The 27,265-nt window shown below is 40.3% G+C and overlaps 1 protein-coding gene across 2 annotated transcripts in view; it reads left to right on the plus strand.

Moving 5' to 3' along the window:
• Positions 1–27,265, plus strand: part of ACACA (acetyl-CoA carboxylase alpha) — a 532,248-nt gene that overhangs the window by 62,814 nt on the left and 442,169 nt on the right. For both annotated transcript variants that reach the window (XM_088455952.1, XM_088455953.1), the window contains exons 10-14: positions 1,753–1,962; positions 7,127–7,297; positions 10,104–10,265; positions 15,016–15,179; positions 24,710–24,860. In XM_088455952.1, the coding sequence (XP_088312078.1) occupies positions 1,753–1,962; positions 7,127–7,297; positions 10,104–10,265; positions 15,016–15,179; positions 24,710–24,860 (858 nt within the window). The remainder of the gene's footprint in view (positions 1–1,752; positions 1,963–7,126; positions 7,298–10,103; positions 10,266–15,015; positions 15,180–24,709; positions 24,861–27,265) is intronic.

Below are 27,265 nucleotides of genomic sequence, written 5' to 3' on the forward strand. Positions count from 1 at the left end.
GGTGGGGATATGGGGGTCCCATAGATAAATCTGATGACTTCTCGAGTCAAGAACAAGGTTTTGTTTCAGAGTCAGGGACCCATTAGCATTTCAGATAGATGCAATGGTCTCTGGCGTAAATATTCCCACTAATTCCAATGTTTCTAAGGGTCCTAAGAAAGGAAGGTATTCCAGTAATACTAGTGGCACCAAAAGAGTCTGGTTCACAGACATAGTGAGAATGTCAGCGGGGCCCTGGGTCAGGCTCTCTCCACATCAGGATCTGCTGTCACAATGCCCAATTCTATGCCAGGAAATTCAAAACTTAAATTTGTTGGCATGGCTCTTGAAACCTCACCTTCTCACCTTTTGTCAGCCTTCTAATCCTGGGTGTGAATAGGCTTTGCAGAGCTAGGGGTATATTTACTAAAGTGCAGATTTTTAGAAGTTGAGTTGTTCCCCAGAGCAATCAATCAGATTCTAGCTATTATATTCTAGAAGGTGCTAGATATATAATAAGTAGAATCTGATTGGTTTCTATGGGCAACAACTCCACTTATAAAATCCTGCACTTTAGTAAATATATATACCCCCTAGTTTTAGTGAGGACTGAGTGGTACAGGGGAAATGAGGACTCTATGAAAACAGAGTTGTTCAAAAAGGGGTAGCTACCTTTTAGAGAGTCTGGGCTTTACTAGACTCACTGATCTGGAGGAAATTTGGTATTTGGAGGAATTGGTAAAAACAGAGGTTGGGAAACTGAGCTTCACTTGAAACATGGAGAAGGTCTGGAGAGTATCTCTTAGCATCAAGTCTTTAACATATTTTATATTAAACCAAGACCAGTGTGAAAAGTCGTTGGAGCATAAATAGTCAGGAATATACCAGAGTAGAATTAAGGAAGAGTGAGCTTGGCTATAAATCCAGACCAAATTATAAGGGACAAATTAATAATGCGATGTCAGTGAGCTTCAGAGGACAAGTCTGTGCATGGGACCACAATATTGCAGATGTAGAGGATGCTGTGAGAGAGGCAGATTAAGATCGACCTGTGGCGGGGTTTGAGTACCACTCAACACATTGTGCTAGATGTGCTCCATAAAAGTATGGTTTGAGGTTATGGACACCTACTGTAGGCCTCCAGCCTGAGAGAAATTGAGCAAGCCTGACCTGAGATGAATGCAGTTGACCAGGTCCTGGGGAGGATATATTAATCTTGAGGGCTTGAATTGGGTAGTGAAACCTTAGAATTATTTTTAATACTGAAGTTGTTATATATGAAGCTTGGTAATATTGTCTGAAAAAGAACAGTAATAAATATTACATTTATTGTAAATAAGAGATGCACAAATAATTTGCACCAAAAGATTCTTTTAAGAAATAAAAACAATAAAAAAAAAATAACATTTTTCAGTAAGCTACTGCTATAAATAAACTTTTCTTAGCTGCCAGTTCTGTCCATTTGCCCTCCACTATAGTGGATCTGTTTGATGCTCAAGCTGCCAAATAGCAGAAATGACATCACACAGTCTGAGGTGAGTAAATAGACCCCAGTAATAAAGTGACCGATTTGCAGTCTCCTATTTGACAGAAATCCGTGTTTGTGGATTCAAAAATATAACTATATATAATATAGGACCTGTTTTCACATTTCCATATTAATTGTTGAGCTTTAATTCTCGCAATCATTTTATGTTCATTATTGGGTTCAACTGACCTTATGTTAAATAAATGTAGGAATTAATCCAGTCTTTACCACTTGTTGTATTGAAGGTCCAGACAGAAGTTCCTGGGTCTCCCATATTTGTAATGAGACTAGCGAAGCAATCACGTCATCTGGAGGTACAGATTCTTGCTGATCAGTACGGGAATGCAATTTCTCTCTTTGGTCGGGATTGTTCTGTGCAACGACGTCACCAGAAGATTATTGAAGAAGCACCTGCATCAATTGCTACCAGTGCAGTGTTTGAGCTGATGGAGCAGGTGAAACTAAATTTTCTCATATTCCCACTATTTGAATATTTACTGTATGTTCAAAAAGAAATTACTATACAGCTATGTCCTCTTAGATCCTTGGCGATCACTTTACAAACGTACGCACGATCACTTTACAAACGTACGCACGCATTGCGCTATTTGATTACCTGCAGCAGCATATGCTACAGTACGCTATGACGTGCACTGCGATTGCACCATGCAATCCTACGGAGTTGCGAGTGTGAACTCAGGGCGCGTATCCGCTCACTAGCGCACGCCTAGCACCATGCTTGCCGCGATTTGCCGCTTCCGCAGCAAAGATGAAGCAGGACTAATAAATGTAGGTTACAGAGGATTAAATAACTTTGAATAAGAATAATTTTTTAAATACTCAGGTGAAGGAATATTTAGAAGTACAAAACAAAAAGTAAGTTTATGAATCAGTTAGAGATCGGAATAACAACAAAAAGATGTATCAAAAGTAGTAAATGTGTTTTTCGGAACTCCTTGCACAAAGAGGAAAATAGCAACATTTTCAGGTAAGCCTTTTTTTCTTAAATGTAGATGAAAAGGCTCCAAATGATATGTCTTAAATACTAGTGCAACACCATGAACTGTTATTAGGATCTATCAGTGTGGATTAATATTTGTTCCGGTGATGACTTCTTTCCCCGTACCAAGCAGAGTGGCAAGTAGTTCCCAGCACCCAACACATTAATTACACAAAGGGTGAAATATTTTATTAGGCAGTAACTCTTGAAAGCTCTGGGGTCCATAAGGCAACAATAGTAATTTATTCCCAATCAATACAACAAAATAATGCAACACTTAAATGATAATTTGATAGTACCACAAAATACAATAATTATGTTAAAATTTTCTATAGTTAACACTAAACTATGGCAACTATCATTATTCTTATTACCAAGCTAACCATGGAAGTCCTTCCTGGCCAGGGCAGTGTCTGTGCACATATCAGGGTAATAATAATAAAGTGAGAAAAGGTTGGTAGCTACATGTACTCCTTGTGTTTTCCTCCTATAAGATTGTTGCGGGGACATTTAATATTTGCCTACTTTTTTTTATCATGCAAGGATGAGAGTATTACTTTCTGCTAGAGTTTGTATAGTAGTCACTGTCTCTTTTCCTCAAGCTGTAAGATAAACTGCTTAAACTGGCTGCCCAATTTCTGCCTTAAAGACCTAGCGGGCTGGTTCAGTACTATTATTATGAGCCAGGTATAGAGGTGTCTGTCAAGGGGTTATTCTGCGGGGTTTTTATGGTACCGATGTCCTATCTGTTTCCCTGCGTCATTTTGGTGTTCTTGAAGTGGCTAATTTTACTCTCTATCACTGAGTTCCTCACGTCCTGAATGATCTTTTCTAAGAAGCAGGAGGGGTAGTTTATTAAGTCCATAACTCAGGTTTTAGCCTAACCTTTTAGGTGAGATGAAATAGTGAGTGCTGTTCAGATCAACTCAGACTCCTTTTGACTGTAGTCGAAGTTCAGCACCTCCAATAACTGGACAGCTGGAGCTGCTCATGTCTGTCTCTCTCTCTACAGTACTGTCTCACAGTTCAGCCACCTCCCCTTGCTGCTCCTTATTGATGGCTGTAATCACTGACACTCTCTTGTTGTCGGGTGACCCATTACTTTCTCCTGAGCGCCTTCTTCCTCAACCAAACAGCATGCCCCACTTTCACAGAAAGTTGTAGGGCATATATATACATATATGGTGTGTCACTCTGGGATATCACACTAGTGTTGCCAATTTTAAGTATAAATACATGAAAGCAAACGCATGAATAAAAAATAAATAAAACTGCATCCAATGGCTCCCCTTCCTTTTAAGGTTATACAAGTTGCAGGGCCGTCTTTGTACTGCTGTAGATGTTTTTGAACTCCATGCGATAGAGGGTTTCTTTATGTTAATTTTTTTTACAGATTGTTATGTATACCGACCGGCTGCTGTTTGTTGGTTATAGATTGGAAGACCTACAGTAAAAAGGTAGGCAATGTCTAGATAGACATGAGATGTTAGACGGACAATAGGTCGACAGGGTCAAAAGGTCGACATGAAATTGGTCGACACTTTTTTTTTTTTTTTTTACTATCCCTAGTCTTCACCCTAACCCTCCCCTTGGTCCCTAACCCTCCCTCCTGGTACCTAACCCTAACCATTGGGGTAAGTGCCAAACCCTAACCCTCTGATAAGAGCCTAAACCTAACAAAAACAAAAAAATTGTGTGTCGATCATTTGGTTGTCGGCCTTTTGACCCTGTCGACCTTCTTACGTGACGACCTTCTTACGTGACGACCTTCTTGCGTGTCGACTTTTTGTCCCTGTCAACCTATTGTCTGTTTAACATCTGGTGTCTATCAAGTCATTGTCTACCTTTTTACTGTAGATCTTTAGACCGGATATTTAGTATTTAGTGTTTTAGTGTTTATTTTTTGTTATTACAATTATATCACTTAGAAATCTAATCACCAAAATTAAATATCAAATTATTTCTGGTCTGTTACCTGATTTTATAATTTTTTTGCTTCTGTATGGCATGAAAAATATTTAAAAAAACAAAACAAAACTGCAAAACGGTTTTGTATGGTATACAATTGCAGTATACAAATAATAAAAACATTTTAGTAACCAGTGACTAGTTAGACATGCAAATGCCACTATTTAAACTGGCATGCCCCACGCCAGGTTGTGCGTTACCTGAGATGGTCGCAAAGAATGCGACCAGTCAGAAAAGCACACTGGGCAGCTGCCAACAGATAATCTTCCATCATCTGCTAATGGCAGAGGGACCTCACAGCCACTCTGCATCCTTGCACCCTCCCCCAGGGATCGGGCAGCACAGCAGGAACCCCTAACTTGCGGCTGCCGGGGAAATGTAAATCCAACAGTCCTCAGTCCTCCAGTGTATACTTGGTAGCTGCTCAGAGCACCGAAATGTGTTTTTTTTTTTTTTTTGTAAAAAAAATAAATTGTTGGATAAGTTTTAAACAGATGTTCTTGACCCAATTCAATCATATAAAGAAAAAAATACCTGTCAATTTTCTGAGCGGTATTCACCAGTTAAGTGGATAAGGCTTACACAGTTTCAAGTCACTCTATACATACACTATGTTGGGATTAGTCTGGGACTGTGGTCTCAGGTGGCAGTGTACGTGGTGGCAGTTCCTTCCTTAATTCCACAGTTCTCTTTATTATTTTCAACTCTTTATTTTCTCCTTATCTACTGTTAGTGCCTGATTTTATATCTGAAATAAGCGTTCAGTGTAAGGGGACCTTGAAACTGTGTGTCACTAGTGGACATACAAATGTTTTTATTGCATTGGAATTTGTGCTCATGAAAATGAACTCCTCGTCAGTAGAAAAGACTTCCCAATGAAAGTAAAGGCCAGTTCCCGCTCTCTGACACTTGCCTTTAGTAAACCTGAAAAAACAGCATAACCTTCCCACGCACTACTGGTTTAAAAACACTGGTTTCACTTTTTTTTTTTCCTGTCATTTTGTCCAGAACATTCTTCATTACAATAAAGCCAAGAGAAAAGGGACTGTTGACCTGATTCAGACCCGCTCCGCTTGCGAGCGCTGGCAAGCGGGTCGATGTTGCCCAAGTGCGCATGCGCACGACGGAGGCAGCTCCGTCGAGTGCATGCGCGAGACCCGAATAACGACGGCCAAGCCGTCGTTATGGGTCTCGCACCAAAGGGGGCGTGCTGTCGATGGTGATTGACAGCACTCCCCCTTTGGTGGGCGTGCCGGGGGCGTGGCTGCTCAGACGGAGGCGCTCCCATGGGAACGCCTACCATCTGGGGCCGGCCCCACTGACATCACTAGTGATGTCAGTGGGAGTACTTTTGGCTCTGATAGAGCCAAAAGCACTCCAGGGCTTGTGGCAGCGAGACCCTACCGCAAGGGTCTTGTCGCAAGCCCGATGGTCGCGATGGTCTTGACCATCGTGACCATCATTTTGGCCGCTCGCTATAGCTGTGGGTGGTCACCCATAGTTATGTGAGCGGCCAGGAGGCCGCTCCAAAAACGAGGAGGGACGACCCTGATTCAGAGCGAGCGCACTGTCAGAGCGTCCGGCCCTGAATCAGGGCCTGTATTCAGACAAATGTCCATGTAGATTTTATATAATATATATATATATATATATATATATATATATATATATATGTATATATATATATATATGTATATATATATATATAGTATGTTGAGTCTATCTTATCCAAAATGCTTGGGACCAAGGGTATTTTGGATATCTGAATATTTCGTATTTTGGAATATTTGTATACCATATTGAAATGTCTGAGGGAGTAAGGGGGCAGCACAAATGGTGTAATGGTTAGCATTACTGCCTCACAGCACTGAGGTCATGGGTTCAATTCCCACCATGGCCTTACCTGTGTGGAGTTTGTATATTCTCCCTGTACTTGCGTGGGTTTCCTCCGGGTACTCCGGTTTCCTCCCACACGCCAAAAATATACTGGTAGGTTAATTGGCTCCCAACAAAAAAAATGAACCCTAGTATGTATGTGTGTGAGCATGTGATAGGGAACATAGATTGTAAGCTCGACTGGGGCAGGGACTGATGTGAGTGGCCAAATATTCACTGTAAAGCGCTGCGGAATATGTGTGTGCTATATAAATAACTGGTAATAAAATAATAATAAAATAAATACTGAATGTGTTTATGATTCATATACACCTTATACACACAACCTGAAAGTAATTTTATCCAAACATTGAGCATAATAAACACCACTAATAACAAAACTTCTCTTGCACATTTTAGTCTTTGCACTTTGCTGGGGATAATTACCTATCTTCCTTTCCTAAAGCCAAATACTGCATCTACTTTAAAGGCCCTTTAAGGATATTACTGAGCTTTAGCATTACTTTCTGTAATGCCACATACACTTATCTGGAACGGTTGTAAAATGATAATGCAGCAGACAGTAATTTCAAGGATCAGGAGTTTTGTAAAGTGGTTGGTCTTAATGTTGTGAATACCTACTGGTATTTGTTTTTCCTAATCAACTTCTACAACAGTTTCTCGAAAGGCTTCTTGCTAGGAAATATATGTACGGTTTTCCATTTTTCACTAGCATTTGATCATTCATGCAGGACAACATTTTCTGTTTTTAACAGTGTGCAGTAAAACTTGCCAAAATGGTTGGATATGTAAGTGCTGGGACAGTGGAGTATCTGTATAGTCAAGATGGAACCTTCTACTACCTAGAACTGAACCCCCGCCTACAGGTGGAGCACCCCTGCACTGAGATGGTCGCCGATGTTAATCTTCCAGCTGCACAACTTCAGGTACTGCAAAGCTGCCTACTTATCTTGTCTTGACTATAAACTCTGTCATGTAGTATTTATCTATAGCATCTTTTTTCTTAATTAATGTGGCTTTATTGTTTTGAAAAATAGTTAATGTTCTTTGCAAGCAATATAGAAGCAGCTCTGTATAGGTTTGTGAATTTGGGAAGAGGTGATTGACATACTCTTGTTGTTTTTCAATGTTTTATTGTTCGTTTTGCTTAGATAGGGTAGACTCCTGAGATCATTCTTACAACAGTGCATTCGCTCATAACATCTAATTCTTCAAGAAAAATAGGGTTTGGGGTACGTAATAGCACTAATAGGGAGTGTAGAGCAGCCTGAGTGATAGCTGGTTGTACCCAAATAAAACAACCTGAATGTGCTAAACAGAAATAATGTGGAAACCCTCGCAGCATTCAAAATCCCCAAAATGTACAAAATCAAGAAGAGAATTAGAACAAAACTTCCCTCTACATTCACAGGGTGACCAGATCCAGCAGTCATCCAAAAAAGAAACAATCAAACAATAGTGTGATACTTTATAATTATGCCTGATCACCAAGGTGTAATAATTCTAAATCTTGGAGAAGTAATAATAGGGGTTTCAGGGAGTATTCCCCTTTAGGTGGTATGTTTTAGAGCAGTTTAGACATCAGCTTGCAGTGTATGCACATTCTTAGATGTGGAGGTTCCAGCATGGTGGAACATGATGTAAAACAAATCCCTCTGGGTTAGGAAGGGTGCTGAAGTCTTCAACTCTTAAACCATAAACAACAAGGATCAACAATAGTGTAATACTCTAAATTAACGGGATTCAGAAATCATAGTGGTACAGTAAAAAACAAATTGGTGTGCTAAAACCCCTTAGGAATTGTTAAAAAACCCCTTCAGTATTGTGCTTACATAAAGTAATTGAAACAAGGAGAAATAAATAACTTATACTGTGTCTCAATCAATTCTTTTCCTTATCCTCCATGCACAAAAAAATCCCCACAGTTCAAAGAATATCTTCAGGTAAAGCTCATTTATTAAAACAAATGCAATGCATAAGTAATAGAACCGTAACAGAACCACTCTGGGAGAGCAGTGTATTCTACTGTAAGTAAGAAATTCCAGATTCTTCTGTCCGTAGCAGATCCCGTAAATGAGTTTGTAGCATTCAGAATCCTCTGCCTCACCACCATTGATGTCAAAGAGCGATTTTCCTGAATACTTTCTGGTACTAGAATATACTAAGGACAGAAGAATCCGTAACTACTTAGTTGTAATGCCTGATCACAGAAAAGCAGTGTCCAATATTATTGAACTCCAACCAATTTGGAATAATCTTCATCATCGTCATCATCATCCATCATCAGGCACAACAAAAGTTATTTACAAAACAGGTGTAAATGTAGAGTGAAAGGTAAATCCTGATTGTTAGAGCTTACAGCACAGAGGAGGAGGACACTGCTGAGGCAATAGGAGCTTGTGCTACACAGAGTGCACATGGGGCTGCAGCTGGTAGGACATACAGATAGTGGTTGAGAGCTTTCTCAAAAAAAAAAAGGTTAAAGAATGAACGAAATTCTGATCTGGCAGAGTGGGGAGCTGCATGTGAGAGGGAGAAGTCTTTCCCTGGGAGGAGGAGAGGAATAGGTCAGAAGCAGATCACAAAGGGCAAGAGGAAATGTATCTCCTGACAAGGTCATATACAGTATGTATGAAGGGTAGTAGCTGGCTAAGGCTTTGAAGGTGAGTATGAGAAACTTGAATTGAGTTTTGGAGGGAAAAGGAAATCTGTGAAGGCAGATGTGCCGTGGTGAGAGAGAGATAGAGATCATTCTTGTCACTGTATTTAGGCCAAATTATAGAAGGGAAAAATGGGCAAGGTTAAATGTCAACATTATGAACATGTCAACATTTTAAGCATGTTGAATTGTTTGACTTTTCATACCATACCACAACAGGTGTACTGTGATTTCTTAATTAACCAATTAAGTACTGTATCTTAGTTTACTAAAATGGAAACCTTATTTCTGGGGGTTGTAAAGAATTTCGAAAATGTGCTTGAATTGGCATCTTAAAACTTACTATGTCTTGTTTTAGCTGCACTTCTTTCATGGAGATAATATAGAATTATGGGGGAGATGTATCGTGCCACTATAACTCTTCCTGCTTCACTCATCTGCTGGAGTGGGGGAGTGAAAACTCCTCCCTCCGGCGATCTCCACCAGAGCACACAGCGCATCAGCCTAGTGCTCATGCACTGTGTCTCCTTTCCTGGCCTGCTCCACTGGGGCATGTGCGAGATCTCACATGTAGTCTGGAGCCGAGCAGCCGCCGGGATAGTGATGTCTCTGCTGTGGTGTTAAGGCAATGACAGCTGCAGCTGTCGGGACGGCCAGTGCAACTTACCATTCATACATTGCCCATGACATCGGATGGCTATCTTATGGATAGCAGCGCCGGTAATGACAGTGCTGCATAGCACCCCTGTCATTTAACACCTAACCCCACAATAATACATGGGGGAGAAACTGTATCAGCGCACATAATGTGCACCGATAGCAGTTACCCATATCGCCCCTTCATACATCTCCCCCTATGTACTTTAACATATTCTGTAAGTGGACTAAGATGATCTTATGTATTGTGTTGGGTTAGCCACTTTCTCACCAATTATGATTTGACTCACCAAAATCTGAATTATTAATTTTCTAGGCATAAAATTTCTACTGATTGATTAAAAAATATTTTTACATTGAAATTGTGTAAATTACATTATTTGATCACTTTAATTATATTCCCCATTGTGCCATAGATTGCCATGGGAATTCCTCTTCACAGAATTAAGGATATACGAATGCTGTATGGAGTTCCAGCTTGGGGAGACACGCTAATTGACTTTGACAACTCACTGAATGCTCCGTGCCCTAGAGGACATGTTATTGCTGCTCGTATCACTAGTGAAAATCCAGATGAGGTATCATCTATTGTTACTGAAAATTAACTAGTTGAATGATCATGAGGGTGGTTACCATTATTGGCTTTTTTGACTGCCAGCCGTGTCTTCCTTGTACTTTTTTTTTGTTAAATCTTTTTATTGAAAATTTTGAAATAATTGCATACAAATATTGAAATTTTTTTGATAATTACATACAGATATTGAAAATAGAGATTGGCATGAATAGAGAACATAGAAGGTGTGGGGGATTTAGCAGATCAACAACATTCTTACACAACACTAGCGACACTTACTGCATCCCATTGTATACTATTGCTGTATCAACCTTGAAACACATGAAAATCAACACTCAAAGACCAGCTTTGAATTAGTGCCACTTGTTTAGCAAGAAAGGAGATCCATTACTCATATACAAAAATAGTATCTCCACCATACCAAACTTTTACAATAATCTAATAATTACAAATAATGGGGGTAAACAGGACATACAAATAGGAGAACACAAGAGGTAGGGAACGAGGGGCATTGTTATTTGAACCCTATGACCTCTTCATAGTAAATGCAATGAGGAACTTAACTCTCTGTAGCCGTCGACCATATTTTCATATCATCACAGACACAATTGTAGTGTGTGTATTGTTAGCTTAAAAATAGAGTAAAAAAACTGTACTAGTTATATCTAAATTAGTTGTTTCAGTAAGTACCAATTCGTATTTTCAAACACCTGTAATATTTGGGTCTGAGATTGTGGTTGTAGATGTTCAATGTATGACCCCCATTTCCTATAAAATCGCACAACTCCCTTCTCGAGGTCTGGAAATGAAGCTCTCCTATCAAAATACAAATTTTTAAGTAATAAATGCTGAACTGTGGAAAGAAAAGATGGGGTTTTACTGGTCCATTGTGTTAAAATGACTTTTTTGGCTGTAGTTAAGATAATAGAAAGTAATAGGATAATAGATCTGTGATTCGGGCCCAATTAGCATAATTAAGACATAAGATCGCTAAAGGATCTGGACTTAAATGTAAAGAGAAAATTGTATTGATAAAAACCATTATCTTATTCCAGAATCAACAAATTTTCCCACACTCCCAAAAATTATGATAGAAAGAAGCTGAGACATAGTGACACTTAAGGCATTGACTTGTCTCACTAGGGACCATATATTTCCTCTGATGTTGTGAGATATATGTTCTGTTCAGGACCTTATAATGTACTTCCTGGAGCATTGCTCTATGCAAGTACTTCATTGTAGAATCAAAATGCAAGAGGAACTCATCAGGTTCTGGAAAGATGGTGTGTCCCTAGACCAAATAGCATGTAGAGATTTCCAGACGTCGTAAGTATCATTCTTGGTAAACTCATCATTTAACATTCTAGTATGGTAGGGACGGGACTTTGGTCTCACTTTTGTCACTGATAGAGAATCAGACCTATCTGCTATAAATATAATGTCGTAATTGGAGATACATATAAAAACATTTATTTGAAATATTAAAGGTATCGCTATTGGTTGCAAATGATAGCATTTCACCCCCAGGATCAAATACATCATTGATAATTGGGATTCCCCTCCATTTCCATTCTGCAAAGCCCTTATCAGTCATAGCAGGGGGGAACAGTGGGTTACCACAAATAGAAATAAATGGGGTATAACGTCATTCACACTTCAACTTGCGGTTCATCGCCATCCAAGCTAGATAAGTGTCACTAAATAAGGCTTTCAGAAAAATTTGTTGGGGAATTGAATTTTGGGGGTATGAAGGAGAGCTCCAAAGGGGTATGGTTTAAATAATTCTTTGTCCACATCGAGGGAAGTGTAAATAGAGCGATTAAACAACCAGTCTAAATACACCTAAAAGAAACCAAATAAGAAAACATTTTTAGATCAGGGACATTCAATCCCCCCTCTTTACGAGGCAAACGAAGCTTAGCTAAAGCAATCCTCGGTTTGCCACGGTTCCAAATAAATTTAGTAAATATTTTTTGAAGCGCATGGAGATCTGCTTTGGTAAGGGAGATCAGTAACATTTGCATGGGGTATGAAATCTTGGGGAATATAACACTCTTCAAAACGGCAATACGACCCAGCAAAGACAGAGGTAAGGATAACCAATCTGTCAGTAATTTTGATATAGATCGGAGTAATGGAGAGAAATTTACTGAGTATAGCTTCCCAAGATCAAAGGGTTTATATATCCCCAAATATTTCAAGGTAGGACGTGCCAAACGAAGATATGAAAAGATGGGGATTGAAAGAAAATCATCAGGAGCACGAGAGAGAGGTAAGTATTGCGGACTTGGCTACATTCACCTTATAACCCACGAAGGATCCAAAGAGGTCTATCAGACGCATTACTTCCGAGGCCGAGGAAGCCGGGTCGGACATAAATAAAAGCATGTCATCGGCAAATAATGCCACCTTAAGTTCAACTGCACCAACCCGGATTCCTCGAAATACCGTGGAACCACGCAATGCTATGGCAAGCCTGGTGCCCTTATGTATAGGGAAGGGTTCAGAAATATAGCCATTACAAACAATTTGTGAGGATGAGTTAGCATATAGTGAAGTCAGAAGCATGATAGTCAGATTGGTACCCAAATTTACGTAATGTGCAAAATAAGTGATCCCAGGACACTAGGTCAAAGGCCTTTTCGGCATCAAAGGATAAGATGGTATGTAAAGCTGCAGTTTTTAATGACTGTACCCAGTAGGATGCTGCCAACACCCTGCGTATATTGGCCGTCGAGTGTCGCCCCCATATAAACCCAGTCTGATCATCATGGATCAGCCTGGGAAGTAAAACTTTCATTCGCTCTGCTATTATTTTGAATCAAATTTTGTAATCATTATTAAGGAGAGACATGGGTCTACATGAGCTAGAGCATTCCAAGTCTTTGCCTGGTTTGGGAAGTTGGGAAGGACTTTTAGGATTGCTGAGTTAAAATAGGATGGAAGGGACTTAGTAGTCAAAATGCTATTGTATACAGATGTTAATGTGTCTACAATTTTGGGGGAGAGAAACTTATAAAATTCCCCGCTATACCCATCGGGGCCTGGGGCTTTACCAGAATTCATACCCTGTATAATTCTTTGCACATCTTATGCATGGATTGGGGCAGTCAGGGAAGCAGCCAAGTCGGAAGTTAATTGAGGAGGAGTGATTGTGGACCAAAAAGAATCTCGTTTCGTTTCGTTAGGGGGAGATGCAGAGTATAATTTAGCATAGAAAGAGTGGAATTCTTTAACTATTTGTTTGTTAGAAGAAGTTGAAGGGCGAGAGGATGTACGAAGTTTCTTAATAAGGGACAATGGTCGTGGACCCTTTAAAAAGTTGGATAAAAGGCGTCCAGTTCTGTTGCCGTGTTTATAAAACTGAAACTCCAAGTCCTGGAGTGCCGCCTCAGTCATTCATGCGAGTGACTATAATATATATTTTATGTATATAATATAACATATAACCACGTACAGCAGTGCTCTCTACTTTCGCTGTAATCGAGTTAATTTTGACGAGAGAGAGAACAAAATATACCAAAATGTTTGATAATGCAAAGAAATAAACAACTTAAAGGAATTGAGAAGTATATGGGCGGTATCCAATTAGACGCAAAAACGTTAAGTCTTTGCATGTGCGATCTTTTTGCATCCATCGCCCGAATGTGCTATTTTTCACCGCTATCGCATGTGCCGGTTTTCGCGCAATCCTTTTGCAAAAGACTCGAAGCGGCAGACGCCCCAAAAATTCTCAATGTGTTATACACAAAAAAGAGCAGGTGAAATTGGGGACATCTGCCTGTACCCCCAAATAAGTCAAACTTATGCTGCATACACACGGTCAGATTTTGTTTCAGATATGAACGATTGTAAAAATCGTTCATATCTTTGACATGTAGGGCATGCATCAATGAACGATGCGCGTTCCTGCATGTCAATTAACAATCTCTGACATCGACTGTGTTTGCAGTGAGATTTTCACGATTTCATTCATTTTAATACTGTCAGAAATCGTTCATCGTTCAACGATCATCAAATCTGACCATGTGTATGCACCATAAGAGAGAGTAAAAGGGTAGAAGTGTAAGCAAAGGAATCGGGGATCTTAAATTGTGTCAAATGGCTGATATAAGTTATTTTCTTTATAACAGTGGATAAATTATAGAAAGCAAGTTTTTTTGGGGGGGGCAAAAATAAATACTGTAGTTAAATTGGGTGCAAGTATGTTTGTGTCATAAAAGTACACTTTTTAAAAATTTTAAAAATTCACGTGCTGCAACCACCTGCAATGTTTAAAACACGTCCCTTCCATATAGCACCACAAAATACCTGACCCACTACTTTAAACCCATTTTCCATCACTTTTTTTTTTCACCCAAAAGTTCACATAAATATTGGCCAAAGGAAGCTAATTAAAATATATTTTTTGCCTAATTTGTCACTAGGGGGTTGTCTAAAGGCTTGTGCACCAAGTTCCCACATTTTTAGCTAAATATAGGGATTTTGCTAAAGTTTCACCTGCTCTGAGATGGTGGAAACAGTTTGCCTGTTTTTATCTATGGAGATTTAGCAGGTGCAAAAACTACAGCAATTGGATAGCGCGATACGCATTTTGCGCAAATAGTACGCATATGCGAAAACTTATCGCAGAATTGGGTCTTTTTACATCTAATTGGATATGACCCTTAGGACTTAAATATCCATAAATATAAATGCTATTAATTTATACTTTACGCCCAAAAGTACTAAATAAATATAATTTTGTTTTTCAGGGTTTTAAACCAAGCTCTGGGACAGTCCAAGAACTTAATTTCCGCAGCAGCAAGAATGTCTGGGGTTACTTCAGTGTTGCTGCAGCAGGAGGTCTCCATGAATTTGCTGATTCTCAGTTTGGCCACTGTTTCTCCTGGGGAGAAAACCGAGAAGAAGCCATATCGTAAGTCGCTTGGGTACTTCAAACTTAACTCTTTTAATGTATTTCTTTGCTGTGAACATCAATCATATAATTGCTACAGGTCTAACATTGAGAACTGTCTGTCTGTAGGATACTATCACTGAGCAGCAGCACTTTTTTTACTCCACTATTGCATTCTGGTTTTCTAAACTGTCTGGCTGATTGATTTCCTTTTATAAGGGGTCTGATTCAGAGGTGCGCGAAAATTGTGTGTCGCTCCCGGCCCCTCGGAAGAGTGGGCAAGTCTCCCGGCCAGCAGCGTCCACTCCCACCTTGCATAAGTGGCTGGGGAGAACTGATGATTCGATTTGCGCTGAATTGCGTAATCGTGGCCACGCCCCTGGCTACACAATGCCGGCAATAGTGGCATTGTGTAGCAGGGGCGGGGCTACGAACGGTAAAATCGCGTCACCGCCCCCCCTTCCTGCTGTGCTGAGCTGGCTGCCAGATTGTCGGCAAGCCTGGGAAGGATGAAACTAATATTTGTATATTTTCGCAGATGCGGCTCTGCAAAAAGACACGTTGACGACTGCGTTCACCTCTGGATCAGGCCCAATATATCTTATGCCTTTGTGTTAAATGCCTTCAGTAGTGTTTAAAGTAAACTCTGCTGGGGTGTAATTTTATTTTTTGGTTACTCTAATACTCCCCATAAAGTTTTTTTTTATTTATTTATTTATTTACATCATTTGTATTTATTAAGATTTAAAATTTAAAATTGGGTACAAAAGAGAAAAGTGATAAGGGGGTACACAGAACCTTTACCCAGCTGTCAAATAAATTGTGCTAAGTATCTAAGATAAATCTGCTGCATACTAACTGGCAATTTCTTCAGCTTCTTGATTCATAGTGTCCTATTTTTGAATGCAGATTTGTTCATCCTTGTCTATGCTCCGTGTGTTATATATCGCGTTACACAGGGCGCATGTGAACCGCCGGCACCATGCGTCTATTTGCCGCTAATGAGTCTTATTCGCAATGTGATGTGAATAAGACGCAGCCGAGTCTGTAAAATCATCACAGAGGAACATGGTGTGCTAACTGCCACTGTAACGTAGCATTTTGTACAGTGGCAGTCACACAGAGAACATACACATGCCGCATATCATTGTAATCAGCAAAGTCTGCTTGTGAAAAAGATGCACGAAAGATGCCCGGCATGAGTTAACTCGCACAGGACTAGATGCGGCTACAACTGAAACAACAACAATGGAGGACACATTTGTATATTGTTCTTGAAAAATATAAGGAAATTACACCGTACACCTTTATAATATTGAAAGTGGTAACTTGATGTAAAGATGATGGCTTAAAATAAAATAAGGCTTCCTGTAAACGCTGCATTAATCATAGCCGCGTTTTAGTTGACTCTGTCCTTGGCATGTTCTTTAGACATCTGTGCCACTATTTTGCCCCTTGGTACTCGCCAACTTGCTTCCAAGTTTTAGGGTATCCACTGTATAAGAGGAGACTTACAGTCCAGGTGATGGAGCACTTGATAGACCCGGGAGTTGGCCCTTCACAGTGTGGTGTAGCTCGGACATCATTGTCAGAACATATGGCTTAAAATCACCCACTTGGGATCATTAGCCTTTTGGTTACCTCAACCCCGGATAGCGGGTCTCTGCTCAGGTGGAGACTGGTCCAATATCTGGCCACTCCTACACACAAGTGGCCAGATAGTGGACTCCGATGTTGCCTCAGATCAATCTGCCTCTGTGATTTTGCTGCTAATCTTCCTTAAATCCAATAGTTGAAATTTGCAATACCAACCTTAGGGTCCCCTGCAAGATCTACTTAATTTCTTGTTCTTCGGGAGCATTATCAGTTGTGGGATACTGACTCTGGTCTGGAACTTGTTCCAATTGAGACCATATTCTGCCCTCCAGGTATGTGCAGAATGCGGGTATCCCTACTGCTGGACTCCTGTGTTTCATTACTCTCACTAGTAACCAACTACCGCTCTCGGTTTGGTCCTGGCACCTGCCCTCTATCTTACTGGTTTCCTGAATGCTGACTGGTGTCCCTTCTGTGTTGAACATCACTATTTATATTTCTGGATCATCATGTAAATAGGTACTTTGACTTCACCTACCATTTTTGGCTGGTTGGCTGACTGGTATCTCCATCTCGCCCTGAAGACCAATGGCCTTTGGCTGACTTAGAGCCAGGAGTCTTCGTGGTTGGTGCCTTTCTCTGTCCTGGTGGTCTGTACTGTTCAAAGTGGATATCATGCCAAAGAGAGACAACCTGCGGCTTTCTTAAATCTCTGTACTGCAGAGTTAAATTTTTTTGAAAGACGGTAACACTAGGGGAGGAATTCATTTAGGTGTGAGTTTGCAAAAAGCGTTAAACTCACACACTCAGCCTTAAATTTGCACACTTCACCTTCATGCATGCACCCCAGATGCACACAATTCAATTAGAAATGCCAATTCGCACAACTCGCAGCAACAGTGCGCAAATTCTGTCCAAAAAGCGAACAGGGGAAATAGCATAAAGTGGTGAGACCTTCCTGGACCCCCCCTAAAGTGACAACTTTGTTAGCATAATCATATAGAAGACTGCAAGTGGGCATAAGGAAAGTACTGTACACTTTAAAAAAGTACTACACATTGAAGAAATTGATGCAGATACACTATGCAATCATTATTACTTAAAATTTAATATATATTACAATTGAATATCATATAAGAGGTTGTTAGCATATATTTGGGCAAAAATATGGGCCTGCCCACCACCGTCCAGGTCACCTCTTGTCGGGCAAGTCCCTAACACTTTAGGGTTCACATATGGAGCGCAGGGTGCCCCCAGACCAGCCCAGGCAAAAAACACCCCAGGGCATCACACTGGTGAAAATATTTTAATGTTTCAGCCGACCCAATACTAGAGAAGTCTCCCACTCTGCAGGACCTTGGTTCCTATGACTGGAAATATATTCCTATATGATCTACCCATCATCTCACAGGTCCATAGCACCTACTCAACCCTACAGACTACTGTTTCACATTTTGCTCAGCAGTGCACCATTCCTTATTGTGCATTGATTACCTTCTTTTATCTAACCTTCTCCTTGATCAATTGATTTGTTCTATTCCATGACATAAGGATATCTGATCAGGCCCCTCTATCTGTCTCCCTCTATCTTGCCCTGGCACATTGTTAATTTGTCAATGGTTGTTTCCCTCATACTTGGCCGACTTAAACGACTTTAAGACATTTTTGATTGCTACTTGGACAGAATATTTAGATGACAGGATAGACAACTGGGACAACCCAGTCCTATTTTAGGAGATTTTTCAGGTAGTCTTACATAGTCTGATCATTGGATATAAGTTTCAGGTAAAAAAAAACGTGAGGCTGAACGAGTTTATATTTCATTACGGTATTGACTTTTCATACTTACACTATCACCCCCTTGGTTGATAACCTTACACATTATAATAAACTTCTTATTATCATGACACATAATTCACTATCCATTAGCAAATACAAATATTACCTCTGGGGAAACAAGCTTGGGGGTTTCTTGCCAGAATGGCAAAAGCTATCCATAAATGCAAGAATATTTTAGGAAACACACTATACATCTTCCAAAGACACACTTTAAATTGTTTCAGAAGTTCTATTGTGATTGTTATAGTGATTCTCCAGTAGACCCTGATCTTCCCTTCAACTTTTAGGTTGTCTCCCCAAAACTCAGATGGTCTTCCCAGAGACTACAACACTATTCTCCATCATAACCTAGTTCTGACTCTCCTGGAACTTTATCAAACTATTCAACATGATGTTCCCCGAAATTTCCCACCTTTACCGATTCTCATACTATACTGTACTTTTCCCGAAACAGAATAAGGACCCCCCAATGTTTGGAATCTTATCACCTCATAACTTTGTTAAATGTAGATTTAAGATACTAACCAGAATTATGGCCACAAGACTCTAAAAAAATCTTACCAAGCTTCTCACTTCACACCAACTAGGCTTTGTTAAAGAACACCATTTTGAGCTGGGGATTAGGACTGAAATTGCAGTCACTATCACATCCACAGCTCAGCCTTGCTTTGAGGCCCTCCTCAGCCTTGATACACAAAATGCATTTGATTCCATTCTGTGGACACACTTGTATGCACTCTTGGAAGCTAGACTTTAACCCCTCCTTTATTGCTTTAGTCTGTTATTTTTATTGCTCTCCTACTAATTATTTTGTGATCAATGGTATGAGAGGTGATAGATTTGCCCTTCAGTGAGGTATGCATCATGGCTCTCCTCTTTAATTTGACACTCTATTTTCTCCTTCGTCTCCTCCAGAACTCCCCCTCCTTTGTTGGAATTCTGATTGTCAAAATGTAACTAATGTAACTCCCTCATATTCTACAATTTTTTGATGACTGTAGCCACATTTCAGGATTTCACATAAACTCCTCAAATCGGTAGCTATGTGCCTTGGTTTGCATCACTGTTGTCCCTATTGGGGCTTAGTACATTCTTTGTAATGGACGCATAAAAGTATATCTGTCTTAATTGGGCATCCAACTCTTGAAGAACCCGGCTGAATTATATAAATTGAGTAGTGGAGCTGCCATTAAGCAGCTGCAGGATGAAATAAGGGGTTGGAACTATCTGCTTATGTATTATCTGGGAAGGACTAGTCTCTTACGAATGGTCTAATTTCCTATAATATAGGCTCCAATTCTTCCCACTTCTAACACATAAAGATGCCCAACAAATGAGTGCCATTTTCCATTAATTTCTCTGGAAGAGAGGTTGCCCTCAAAGCATGAGAAAACTGTATCTATCAAAAACCAATAGAGGAATTGTTTTTCCCGAATTTGTAGCTTATAATTATTCTGTCATATTACGTCACCTATGAGATTGGTTGCAGGGTAGCGAGACCTATACTCCTACCTCAAAAGAAAATTTTTACCTGGTATGAATATCACTTTCTTTCTACTCCAGAATAATCAGGAGCTCTCTGAGACCATTAGTGACAACCCACTTCTGTGGACAACTACACGGTTGTGGCATCTTTTGCAACATACATTTGTACTTAATGCACATAAAATTTTATTTATTTGCCATAACTGGTTATTTTGACTTTCAGGGCGACATAGCGTCGCATCCTTTACATTTTTGGAGGCTGAGTGATGTGTCCTCCATCAGAAATTTAATTAATGTTAAGGATTGCAGACTTCTCACGTTTACAGAGTCTCTACTAGTTTCTGGTTATTAGAACCTATCCTCCAGCATGTATGCAAGCCCAATACCATATGAGCTCTCTGATAAAGATGTTATCAACAACTGGTTCAACTCCCTCAATAGGCTTTTGCGACTTCTCTCACACCTACTAAAACTGCTTCTACCCACTGAGTTTTTTTTTTAAAAGCTCACATTGACCATGAAACAGTTAAACAGGTGGGACAAAATGGCTACCTCACTTTCCCTCTTTGTCATCCCTGTAATTCTCAAAGCTTTTAATGATAATTGTAAAGCCTTCAAATCTAGTTCAAATGTGAAATTGTTCCTTAATATTTGTCACCACTGTTTTTGACTCATCAGAGATTCACAATGGGTTTATTATATAGCACTGCTTGTCCTAAATGTCAAGCATACACTGGCGATTTGTTTCATTGTCTTCGAGAATGCCCAGTAATTCAGGGTTTTAGTCTTGCAGTCAATTTGGATTACGTCATCCCCTTCACCTCGGAATGGGCTATTATGGGAACGCTTCTGGAAGGCCAGCAAATTTCCAGGGGAGGCATGAAGCTTAATGGTAGCTATCAGTGCTGCTTGTAAAAAAATAACAACAATCCTTCAGAAGTAGATTCAGACAGCGCCTCCAGCTATCCAATTATAGCACCGCAAAGTACAGGTGGAGTCTCCCATATCTAAATATTCCAAAATATTAAATATTCCAAAATTTAGAATTTTTTATGCGCGACTGAACTAGTGACACCTTTTAATTTTTGATGGTTTAATGTGCACAAAATTATTAAAATATTGTATAAAATGAGACTGGTAATTGCTAAAACCTCTATCTCTACCCGTCTTAAAGAAACTTTTTATAAATTGTATTATCGTTGGTACTATACCTCAGTACGGCTATCCCATATGTTCCCTTCTGCTTCACCCCTCTGCTCTAGAAACTGTGGCCTCCGAGGTTCCTTAATCCATATCTGGTGGACCTGCCCGGCTCTTGAACCTTTCTGGACCTCTGGGCCTGATTCAGAGCCGCTCGTAAGCGGCTGCTCGTTCACTCCGAGCGACGTTCGCACAACTGCGCATGCGGAAGGGGTCGTAATGCGCATGCGCCAACCAGTCAGTGCAGTCGGAAATCGTCTGTTCGCAAAATTGCGAGTGCCTGCTAATTTGAGTGACAGGATGAGGCGTGCGTTTGTGGTAACAGGGGAAGGTCTTGAAAACGGGGAGTGGAGATCCGAACGCAGGCGTGCCAAACGGTGAAAACGGGAGTTTTAAGGGTGTGCATAATTAACAAAGCAGCGTCATCGACCACGTCACTTGGTTGTCTCTTAGCCTGAACTGTTCGCATGATTGCGGTAGGAAAATCCTACCACAAGCACTGCGAGCAGTTCAGACGCCTTTCGATGTAGTCGATTAATCTAAATAGCGGAGATGACGTATGATGCGAACGGCCAGGGGGCGCCTTTACAAAATAGCGAGCGCATGTTTCGTTCGCTCGCTCAGACATAGAGGCGTCAACAGACCGCAAAGAGCCGGCCCCTTTTTCTCAACGAGCGAGTGCAAATAGCGTCCGGCTCTGAATCAGGCCCTCTGTTCATACTCTCCTGAATACGGTCTTTGGAGAACAGATCCCAAAAGACCCATGGACTTTCCTTTTAAGTTACCCCTCTCTCAACAACCGCTGTGTTAAGCTGTTGTCCCATATTCTAGTTGCTGCTAGAAGTTTGATTGCCCGTAATTGGAAAAACCCTCTTCCATCGACTCTCTCTGCCCTAAAATCACAAATATGACATATAGCGGAAGTGGAAAATATTACCTATTATCTTCATGATAGAGGCCATATATTTTCTCAAGTTTGGGCTCCATGGCTCTCATATGACAACAATTCACTACCTCTGCTCCCTGCGTGGGGTGACTTGCCAGGTCAGGGGGGATACAGTTTTGGGACATGACTTTAATTGAGGGAAGAGGGGGGTATCACGTTTCAAATAGATAATAATTGAGGAAAGAGGGTGAAATTGTCAGGTCTTGGTTATGCTTGCAATTGAGGGAGGGGGGTTGTCAGGTTTGGGGTTATGATTATATTTGAGGAAGGAAGGGGGCTGTCAGATCTGGGGTCTGATTTTAAATAAGAAAGGTGGGACATGTCAGATCTGGGAGCTCATTTTCTAATGAAGAAGGGGGAAGGTCAGATATGGGGTCTACTTGTAAATGTAAAAAAAAAAAAACATTGGAAATAATTTTTTTTAATTTAACAACATAAATTGGTCACTATTTTTCTGAAATTGTTGGTGTATTTGTGCTAGATTGTTTGTTCTGAGGGTTAAATAAATATATGTTTTAATGCCAAGTCAGTAATAGTCTTAATTATTTTTAATGTCAAGTCCGTAACATTCTTGTTTATTTTTACTTATTAATTAGTTTTATTTTATTAACTACATACATTAATCATACTGTTTATGATGTGTCTTGTGTGACCAGTGCCAGCGCTCACATTTGCATGTAGATTTAGGTAGTATTGTTTGTAAGAGACGTCCAGTTTCTCCCTCTGGGTTAAGCGGACTCGGGCACATATGCTCCTGCTTTGCATGTATGGGACAAACTTGAATATTCTCCCCTAGGCACAGATTTCTACATCCTGTTGTACAATGACCTTTAACCATAAGTTTGGTTAGCTACGAATCATCTACATTGTGCATCAGCCTATACAAAAGATGTGCATGGTATTGGTAATAGACATATTGTTACACTTACAACCAATTCTGTGGCTGCAGTTCTGTTAGCATGCCCTCACTTGAGCTTACTCTATATGACATTACCTGTTACAGCCCAGTTACACCTTTGCAGTCATAAGTGGAGATATGCTTGAAATGCATGCACCTCTGTAACACTTGTATTTACAAATGCCTGGTTCATGGCCATCTTCCATTTCCAAGTGCTTGTGGAAATCTAGGGCCACTTGCTTGCATTTGCCCCCAGGCTAAAAGTTGCCAGCCAGCGCATGTGTATAAGGTTTATATGAGAATTTTCTCCTATCTCCCAAGATATCTCATTATGGTATACATATATTCCAAAATATGTAATATTCCGATATTCAAAATACTTCTGATTCCAAGCTTTTTGAATATGGGAGACTCAACCTGTATTTCATATAATTTCCAGATGGAATTGATATCAGCTTTATTTCACACGGAAGATAAGTTGGGATCCTTTTTTGATATATGGAAGAGGTATAGCTCTATTCTAACCTCTTCCCTCCTTAATCAAATATTGAACGCCTTCCAGCATACCACCTGGTACTCACTTAGGCCGTATACACAGCAGCACGGCATCCAAAAGATGTGATGGTCGTTCCAATTTCCCTTCATCCCGGCACAATATATAATGTTGGAGGATTGTATCCAGTTAATCTTTTCTCCTATACACATGACTATGCAATCATCGTGTAGCATACTTGCCTACTCTCCCAGGACTGTCGGGAGCCTCCCGAAAATTGGGTGCCGCTCCCGACACCCCGCAAGACTGGGCAAGTCCCCCGGAATAGATGCCGGCTCCCCGCTAACCCCCGCGCCAGCCGCAAAAGTGGGCGGTGCGGGGGTGTGATGACGCGATTCAGCGCGAATTGCGTCATCGTAGCCCCGCCCCCTGCCTTATAATGCCAGTAATATTGGCATTATAAAGCGGGGGGGCGGGCCCACTATGACGCGATCGCGTCGGCATGCCGCCGCTCCGCCTCTTTGACCCGCCCCCATCCTCCCTGCTGGACAGACCTGCCAGCCCCCTCCCGGATTCCCCTGCCGAGATGTCGGCAAGTATGTCGTGTAGATCACTGGCAGTTCAGTTGATGTCTTCAGAGGAAAGATTGGACCAATATATCTTGTGGCCTTTCGGTGGAGCATACTCACTGCACATTGTGCACCACATCATTAATGACATCTTCCCATCTGACGTGCAGCACATCAGTTGTGAAGACGCGATGAATAATGCATGTGAACGCGTAATAGAGCATACACAATATGCTTATGTCTTGCAGAGAGCAATTTTCCACTAATAGTTTCTCATTTAATTGTTGTTCTTGTTGGACATGTTTTAATTGTTTGTGTATGAGTATTTTCTTTACTGTAACAATGCAATAATGCACTTATGCCATTTATTGTTTTGCCCTAACCGGTGTTTGAAGTTTATGCTTGTATTTTGTATGTCATATTCCAATGTGTAAACAGTTTTTGCTTAAAAAAAAATAAAAAGTTAAATGATAAGAGTAGATCATTTATTTACATTTGACTTGGCTTTAAACTTTTTTTTCTTAGCAATATGGTGGTTGCTTTAAAGGAATTGTCCATTCGTGGAGATTTTCGAACAACAGTGGAATATTTGATAAAACTTCTTGAAACCGAAAGTTTCCAGCAAAATAGAATCGACACTGGCTGGCTGGACAGACTGATCTCAGAGAAAGTGCAGGTAAGAAGAAGAATAATAGTCTTCCTGTATGTCACTGGTTTATAGGTATAAAATGGAATTTGTGCTTCCCCTGTTTGTAATAGATTGTATGGAAGTGTGGACCGCTGCCAATTGGGTGTGTGATACTACAACCTCCTGTAGTACAAATCTGCAATAAAAATAGTAATACTGTAGTATCCTCTACTCGTATAAATGTGTCTAGACTCAGGATTTATAAAAATTATGTGCAATTTAATTATAATTGGCCAATGATACAAATAATGCAATATTCACAAATATTTTAAATATAAAACTCAGAATACATGCATAAAAAAAATATATCAATATAAAAACAGATATGTACTTTTCAGTAAATGATTCGCTTTAAATCAAAAATCCACATTCATGTCACAAAGTCAGGTACCTGCTTTTAGAATGTCATTAAAGATTATTTTTAAGTGGTGTTCTGATCAGTGACAAGCCTTAGCTGTACTTTTGGAGGGCTTTAAAGATCTACTACAGGGTTGTCTGTCCCCGAATTTTGTCCTCTCAAAGGGCGCTCACTGTAAATGGTGCTTTCCTTGAGCCGTGCCCCCAGCTTTCTCACCGTTTATTCCCAATGCGGTAGCGTTACTGTTCAGTGCACTTCAGAGTGGTGTGTGCTTCATAGTGGTGTGTGCTTCATAGTGGTGTGTGCTTCATAGTGGTGTGTGCTTCATAGTGGTGTGTGCGCTGTTATGTCAGTGTGCCGTCCGTACATTTTCTCCCGGTGCTTGTTCCAGCTTAGTGGGTCCCGGTCTCTAGCAGGCGTGCACAGAGATGTTGTATGCTCCTCTGGGTCCTGCTTGCGGGCTTGGCGGCTGGCTGCTTAGTGATTTCCACTCGGGCGGTAAATTCTGATGTGTACACACTGACAGCTTCATATATGGTTCTAAGGCTGATTTATAACTAGGTGAAATGCAAGCTTCAAGAGTCGCAAAATGCCGCAATTCGTGGGTCGACTGAGAGGGCCCAAAATGATAAGATTCTATTGTAATCGCGTCATATTTGTTCCGCTTCCTCCCCATTGTACAGCACAACTCGGCATTTTGCCACGTGGGAGCGGGGCTTAGCAACATGGTGCCTGCCCTCGCGTCTGTCAGGTTTTTTTTGTTGGTACTCAGAGCTCCCCCCCACCCCCATGTTACTGTACATGTTAAAAAAAAGAAAAAAGATACATTAGCAGTCAAACTAATTTATTGCTTATTAGAGATTCAATGTTTTATCATAGTAGAGCACTGCAGTGCAGTGTAAGTAATATTTTCAGTAATCTTCCTCTACTAACTCGCTGCGCCAGACAATTTACATGAAAAAGACTGTATAAGTTGTATTACTATACAAATGTAATAGGGTGAGAGTTTAGAAAATGTGAGAGTTTAGCAGTAAATTGTGTGACACGGCTTGCGTCAAGTGTCTTTTTTTTTTTTGTGCCTTTTTTTTACCCATAAATGCATATTCGTCTCAAGCAGATGTGACAAGTTCATGACACTGCACTGATTAATTTTATATGTGACACTTGTATATCTGTGTACATCTGAGTCTGTATGTGAAGCACAACGGAACATGAGAACAGAAAATCTGCGGCCGCTGCATCGTAACACTTCATATAGAGTCTCAGGCACACACAGTGCAGTCTCATGAAGTGGCTTGTCACAACTGTTTACGACTAAGACACATTTTCGGGCATAAACTATGCAAAATAGATGCGGCACAAGCCGAGTCACATGGGACCTGATGCGCGGAGATTAGCTGTTTGGCGTAACTGCAGAAATAGTGCATCTGTATGTGAGTGGGCCAAATAGTACTGGAAAAATAGTGATGGATCCACAAAAAGTCATTGGAAAGCTGCTTCCTGGCCTATTAACTGCCATTTTGTTATCTCTGTGAATTCACAAACCTAGTCATTCCAGTCTTTTTTACTATCTCCCAAGTATACCAAATGCACAAAAATATATTGTGACTTATATAATTCAGGTGCAAATAAATTTATTGTGCTACTTTATTGTATTTATACCTTAAGAGCTGCTCCTAACTGTGAATTATTCAGTTAATCCCACCTTCTCTATCAAATATGTAGCCTGGAAACACTGTCAAATTTAATGCCCTCATTTGCCAACAGTGGTGACTATATATTGACTATCCAGACACAGAGCGCTTACCGGTAATTAAAAAATAGTAACAATTTATTACATAATAAGTTACGCAATGTAAAACAAGATAAGATCTCCATTTGCTTATTGCTAATCAAATACCTTAACATCCTTCCTTAACTTAGCACTTAACTTATCTAATAATTAAAGAGACTGACACCATAACAGCTTGGATAAAAGGTCACAGCTTTTATTTCCGAATTAATTAATTAATTCACCTAACCACGGTGGCCAGGA

The sequence above is a fragment of the Taudactylus pleione genome, unplaced genomic scaffold, assembly GCF_031769625.1.
Source record: "Taudactylus pleione unplaced genomic scaffold, aTauple2 ptg000682l, whole genome shotgun sequence".
Classification (NCBI taxonomy): Eukaryota; Metazoa; Chordata; class Amphibia; order Anura; family Myobatrachidae; genus Taudactylus; species Taudactylus pleione.